At 43.1% G+C, this 6,698-nt stretch overlaps 1 protein-coding gene across 2 annotated transcripts; it reads right to left on the bottom strand.

Moving 5' to 3' along the window:
* Window positions 1-2,818: 2,818 nt before the first annotated feature.
* Window positions 2,819-4,970, bottom strand: TSHB (thyroid stimulating hormone subunit beta). 2 transcript variants are annotated; one of them, XM_010404445.3, is made up of 3 exons: window positions 4,863-4,970; window positions 3,847-4,009; window positions 2,819-3,146 (listed from the first exon to the last, which is right to left on the bottom strand). In XM_010404445.3, exons 2-3 carry the CDS (start codon window positions 4,006-4,008, stop codon window positions 2,904-2,906), a joined length of 405 nt encoding a protein of 134 aa, XP_010402747.3. In that variant the 5' UTR covers window position 4,009; window positions 4,863-4,970; the 3' UTR covers window positions 2,819-2,903. The 2 variants fall into 2 exon arrangements, with proteins under 2 accessions (XP_010402747.3, XP_010402748.1); XM_010404446.3 differs by having other exon boundaries at window positions 4,826-4,962.
* Between the last annotated feature and the right edge of the window lie 1,728 nt (window positions 4,971-6,698).

The following is a 6,698-nucleotide window of genomic DNA, read 5'->3' as shown; positions in this document are numbered from 1 at the left end:
GTTCGGGTTTGCGCTTCTCTGAGCATCTGCCGCGGGCGCGGAGAGCCGGGAGCAGCCGGGGCTCCAGCCCCGTGTCCCTCCAGCCCGTTCTGTGATCTCCCCACCGGGACTGAGATGTGGAGAAAAGGTGAAGATGTTTGGATTGCCTGCAAATCCATCCCTCAGTTCTGTGAAAAGAATCTTAGGATAAATGGAAGGTAACAAACTCTTGTCTGTAAGGAATCATCACCTTAACAGGGATTTACCACTGAACATGGGGGTCTTAAAGTTGAACATGAAATCTGCTTAAAGGTCAGAGGGACAGTCCTCCGAGTGCATGGAAATGGATAGTTAAATAGATATGTTAGCCCAATGCAAACGTCCCAATTTGGGTTTTTCTGAAGTGCAAAAGAAGACACATTAGTTATTTTTCTCTCAATGATTTTGCATAGGCATTAGCCATAAAAGTAGACTTGGTTTTTGTTTGTAGTGAAGAGAAATCTGTCAGGCCATAAAGAACATTACAATAATTTTGCAGTACTGCTGATACTGAAGTAGGCCAAGTACCTTTTTTATGTTTTGCTAAGTACAAGTGCTGCTTAATAGTAAACAGAATTATATTTTCCTGGGCTAAATAACATTTTTAACAGTCCAGACACCTTGCAAAAGCTCTGGCTGATCTTAAAGCTGAACACTTTGTTTCTTTGGCATTTACCAGATACTGTAAGGGCTGCTTTGTTCAATAAATAACTTTTTCCCAATTTTTTTCTACAATTCCTGTGCTCTTCACCAACTAGAGAGCAGCAGTTCACGTTGCAGCTCTTTCTTTGAGAGCTTGGGAGACCACAGCTCTCCTCTGTGTCATACACAGAAGGGGCTGGGCATACCAGACTTCTCACCACCAGAAAATATTTGTAACTTACTTGTAACTCACCTTTCCTGCTCCAAACAGTTTTAGAAATAGTCTTGTACAAAATTAGCCATAACTGGATCGTCTACACCATAAGTGTAAGGGATCAGTTTTACAGAAGTAGGGCTCCCACTGCTCCTGCAGATGCTCTGGACTTTCTGTAAATTTCAAATGTGTTTTTGGAGAATTAAAATTTTCAAACCTTGCCTGTGAAGGCATTTCTTTATCACCAAATTATGCACATGATAATTGCAGCTCATACCTTGTGTAGAATCCATGACACATATTCAAATTACCATGGATTGGTTGAGGTTGGAAAGGACCTCTGGAGCTCATCTGGTCCAAACCCCTACTCCAGGGGGGCACCAGCAGGTTCCCTTGGGCTTTCTCACAGGTTTTGCTGCAGATGAAATAAAATGAAGGTGTTCAGAGTAGAGAAGTAGATTCCAGGAACATTTGTTGAAAACTGCAGTCCTGAAAGCCAGACTTTTCTAAGAATGTTAAATTTCATATTTGTATGCTGTGAATTCTGGTTCCTTTATTTACTATTTCAAGCAAAATGTGAATGGAATATCTAATTTCTTGGGAGCTACAATCTCAGTGGAAAGGAAGCAGTTGTTAGTTGACTTAATTACATGCATTACTTTCCTTTATTCCTGGCTCTGCACCTCTCACCTGTGCATGTTCAGCACACAGGGTGGGCTCAGCTCTCCTTCCATTCCCAGGGGACCTGTTGACCTGTGAGGAAAAAGGGGATTTTTTGAGTTTTGCTTTCAGTTTGATGGCACCACACTCCCTTGTGGAGAACAGTGCAAAAAGTTTTGAAGCTTCAGTGATTCCTCAGTGCTCACAGAGATAAGTGTATTTCAAACTGTATTTCAGCAGGAAAGGGGGAGGTTATGCCATTCGTGTAGAGCCGTGGAGAAGCATTCCCAATAAACACAGGTCTGGACTGTAGGGTGTGCCCAGCCACTGCCCTGGAGGGACATCTGCTGAGATAAGGAGATTGAGCAATATCCCAGCAGGAACTCCCCTGGAAAGGCAACCACTTTCAGTTACGGCAAGAAGAAGACAAACCCAGAATCCTCTGGGAGACCCTATGCAGATCTTTTGTAACCCATTGGCCTTTACCCTCTGACACCCACCCCCTGTATCCCTGTAAAGCCAGCCCCCTGTGCCTGCGAGGGCAGAGGGAGCCCGTCCCTGGCCTCCCCTTCGCTGGAGTACGGACCAATAAAGCTTCCTCATGTGGAACAGCTACACGGGCCTCTGGTCTCTCTCTCCCTGGTCTGGCCTGGAGGCTGCCCTGCAGAGCTGAGCTGAAATCACGAGCTGACAGTCACTAAAGAGCTGACAGCTTCTGCACGGGCCCTCCTGGCCAGCAGCTGAGGGAAGACACCGGGCCTCGGGAAGGTGATTCTTTTTGGGACCATCTCTCCGGACCGGTCACAGCTTCCTTGGTCAGAGCTACTGACCCCACACCAGCTGTCATACTGGACAATAGCAGGGAGGACACAGATCTACAGTGTCTAAACTAACATTACATAGATGGAAAAATACTGTTGCTAATTTGAAGGCTGTATGTGTCAAAATCTATTTAAAATGTTCAATACCAAGAATGTATGTGGCCTCTTTTTTAACTCCAAAATCTATCAAGTGAAATATGTGATCTCTGAAATCAATCAATATCAAATTCTGAAATATGTCAATATATTGAATCTCTGAGCATCTGTTTACAAAATATTTAGGATTTATGGGCAAAGGCTGATAAATCCACACAGTCATGTCTCCTTCTTCCCCAAAGTAAACTCATGTGGGTTCTAAATGCAAACATGCAGCCTTTATGGTTCTTTTCTGCCTGTCTCAGAACACCCAATTAATTGAAGCAACTAATGATACACCTTCAGAATAAATCTTTGTGCACACCAGTTTGCAAACCAAATACGAAGTACACTTTTATTTCTGTTCAGGTGTGAGCAGAGCAGTACATTTCACCCACATCCCATTGAAAGCTTTACTCGTTACAGAGCTTCTGTGGCTTAGTGCAATAGTTTGTCCTGAGCCTCTCACGGACACAGTCACTGTAGTCAGTGTTGCACTTGCCACACTTGCAGCTCACAGCCACGGGGTAGGAGTAGTAGGGGATGGTGTGGTGAGGGCAGCCTGGGATCAGTGCTGTCTGGTACAGCATCTCTTTGTATGTGCACACATTCTGGGACAGAGCACTCTTGAGGAGCAGCTTCTTGCCATTGCTGTCCTACAAAGAGAAGAGAAATGTGTTGTTTCACAGAAGCACTCGTGTGTCAGAATGTCCTGTGAAGTGCAGAGACCAAAACTCATACACTGAGCCTGGCTCTGGCACTACTCAGTTCAGAGCTCTGATTGTGACCGGAGCTCCCTCTCCACACAGATACATTCACCTTGTTTTTATGGTTTAACTAATCCGCTTGGCTCAGAGTGTTCCCTGTGCTTTGTGATCTCTTTTGGCTCCCTGCTGCCCAAGCTGGAACTCAAAATGCTGTGTTGAACAGTGAACTTGTGTGCAGTGGTGTGGCTGCGGCAGAGTTGTCCCCACAGCCAGCTGAGATAGCAGCAGTGGGAGCAGAAGTTACCTAAGTTATTTACATTAATTAAGAGTGACCCAATATAATCTGCCCCTCACCTGTTCCATCCTACCCTCAAAAACTGCCTACAGAGGCTCTGCAGTGGCAGCAGCAGTCAGGTCTCTGCTGTGCCACTGGTGTTGTCAACTCCATAGTTTCAGAGGCTTGGCATTTTTCATCCATACCTTTGCAAAAAACTAACTTGAAAACATGGTGACAGTGCAGTTTTTCTGCCTGTGATAAACTCTATTAGAATGAAATCATTTATACACTATTTTCTGGGAGAACAGACCCTTGGTTTGCAGTGGTGGCTGTTACAGAAACATCTGCCTAGAGCAGAGCAGTGCTTCGTACCCGAGTCATGCAGAATCCAGCACAGATGGTGGTGTTGATGGCCAGGCAATAGGCACATTCCCGTTTCTCCACATGGATTGTGTACTCAGAAGGAGCACAAAGTGATGCTGTTTGTCCGAAAGTCAGGCCAAAGAGGAGAGACATTACAAAGAAGGGACTCATGCTGGATGGGGAAGAACAAACAGAGCAAACCACAGGTAAAATGGGACAGGCCTTCCAGCCCTGTCCTCAGCATTCAACAGGAACATCCAAGACAGTCACAGTCTTGGAGTAATCTTAACATTTCTAGCTACAGCCTGACAATTTCTTTCCAATCTCAGACCTTACTGAAATTATATTGACCATTAAACAGAGAACATGGGCAAAGAGGCCATTAACAACATAGAATAAATTCACTTTCCCCCCACTAAAGCATATTACATGGAACTTCTCACTAATGAGTGATAAAATCCTGACACAGAACAAATAACAGGAGCTGAAAGATTTGAAAGTGTGACATGTAAGAGAACATGAGCTCTAGAATTAACCAGAGATATTAAAATAATCTCACAGTTTAAAAATAATTTTCTAAAGAAAGCATCTTATAAAATGTTAAAGAGAGAAAAAGACAAGGCTGTGCATATCAGGCATAAAACTGGATTTTTCAATTTCCAGTGGCTTAGAGGCATGATGAGATGGGAACACTGCCAAGAATTAAATAATAGATTCAAGTAAATTACAATAAAGAATATCAGCAAAGAGTTCAACTCAATGAATCCTGCTTTATCTGTCTGTTGTGCTGGCCTCATTTTTCAGACCTGCGGGGGGATCCCAAGAACAAAGCCTTAATTAGCTCCAAGACAATTTCAGGAACTACTCTAAAGCCTCTAAATGACAAACTTTAAATGACAGTATCTACCAATATCTGGACATCACCCTCTAGTCTCTTCTAGCTCCCAGTTTCCCATAGCAAAGCCATCCATTACACAGGCTGGTTTACCCTGTAGCTGCAACACCACCAGTCTGGAAAGACCAACCTCTTGTCAGCAGAATTCTTCCCTATTACAGGAACCTGATTCTGCCTTGAGCTGGGAGAGGCAGTGACCCAGCACAAGCTCTGTGCGTGCTTTATACTCTCCAGGCTAATTCCAGGCTGATCTTACTGTTTATATAATTGCATCTGAATTGCTGCTTTCTTATCACAAAGTCATCTATTGAAAATTCATACTGAACCACAAAGCAAATGTGATAGGAACAGACGTGTCCATAATATCCTAACCTGGAAACTGGAGCTGGAAATCTAATTATATTAACAGTCATTCTCTCCTCAGGCTTTTAAACTAACCAGTGCTTTAAAAAGTTGTTATTATTGGTTAATTTAATTGCTCCATAGGACAGCAAGACCACGGCAGGAAGGCTCTCATGGATATGGAGTTCTCCATGATCACAGATGATGAGTTTTACACCTGTGTTTTGCTAAAGTTTAACGAGGTCTAGTTCGCTCTGTTTGCTCCTTACCAGGCACACACAGCTGGGAGATGCTGGCACAGGTTGCCCAGAGGAGCTGTGGCTGTCCCATCCCTGGAACTGTTCCAGGTTGGAGCAACATGGTCTAGTGGAAGGTGTCCCTGCTCATGGCAGGGCGTGGGATGGGATGAGCTTTAAGGTCCCTTCCAACCCAAACCATTCTGGGATTCTCTAAGTCTATGCAGTGCCCATGAAGCAACAAATCTGAAATCAAACTCTGCAGCCTGCTCAGGTACAGCCTGACTTACCTGCTCAAGCAAAACACACTCAGAAATTGTCCCGCCTGGAACCTACTCAGCAAATATTGAAGTAACAAGCAATTCACTCAATACTAATTGATAGGGAAAAAACTTTTACAAAACCACTCTTCACAGCACAGTAAGAAGCAAAATATTGCATCAATACCAATGAAACAATGTCCTCAGACGGGGGAAAAACACTCACATTTAGGGGAGCAAGAGGGAGAACAGGTCAACAAAGCCACCATTCTCTGTCAGCCTTTCCCTGAGCTCCCTGCCTGCAGCTCTGGGAACAACACGTGCCCTTCCCGGTAATCACCTAACTCCCAACTTGATCTGATGGATGTCTTATGCACGTCAACCACATTTCCTGATTTACATAGCCATAAGAAATATGGAAAACATGAGTTTGAGGTGGTAAATGCGGTCACTTTGAGCTGTTGGAGGAGTGATCCAGTTGGTCCCAATTGGTGTTCAGCTAATTCCTGAATAATAGTGTCTCCTTTTCCTGTGGTTTTCACACACAGGTCTGTGTCCTGGGCTAATTTTTCAAGAATTTTTTGGATAATGTAATAGAGGTTTTGTTCTGTTAAGACTAGCCAAATTCTTTCTGTTTTCATGGAATCTTTAATTCTGGGTTAATTTCTACCATATAATTTCTCAGGAATTAAATATAATTTAATTATATTTAAACCTCTTTCTGGCTTAGGGACATGAGCAGAGTATTAATTGTACTCTTTGTAACATCTGTCCACCTCACTTAGCAACAGCAGTGTAACACTCACTTTGCTACTACCCCACTATGTTATTGAGCTCTGTATTTTTATGCTATATTTGAAATACAAACAGGTTCTCTCAGTATACACTGCACAACTCACACATAGATAACATATATGTTTATATATAGACACTTTACACACACATACACACCACATATACATGTATGGGCTTGGTTGTTTAGAGCTTTAATCACAGAAAAGAATTTTTCTTCTTGGGAAATACAAAGTGTATTTCAAAGGATGCAAAGAACCTGGAAGGAAAAGAACACAATTCCTAAAACTAAAACCTGGAGAGGACAAAAAGCACTCAAAGTAAATTAAAAAACAG

The sequence above is a fragment of the Corvus cornix genome, chromosome 26 (genome assembly GCF_000738735.6).
Source record: "Corvus cornix cornix isolate S_Up_H32 chromosome 26, ASM73873v5, whole genome shotgun sequence".
Classification (NCBI taxonomy): Eukaryota; Metazoa; Chordata; class Aves; order Passeriformes; family Corvidae; genus Corvus; species Corvus cornix.
The sequence above is the reverse complement of the archived record's forward strand: the minus strand, read 5'-3'. Positions and strand labels throughout refer to the sequence as shown.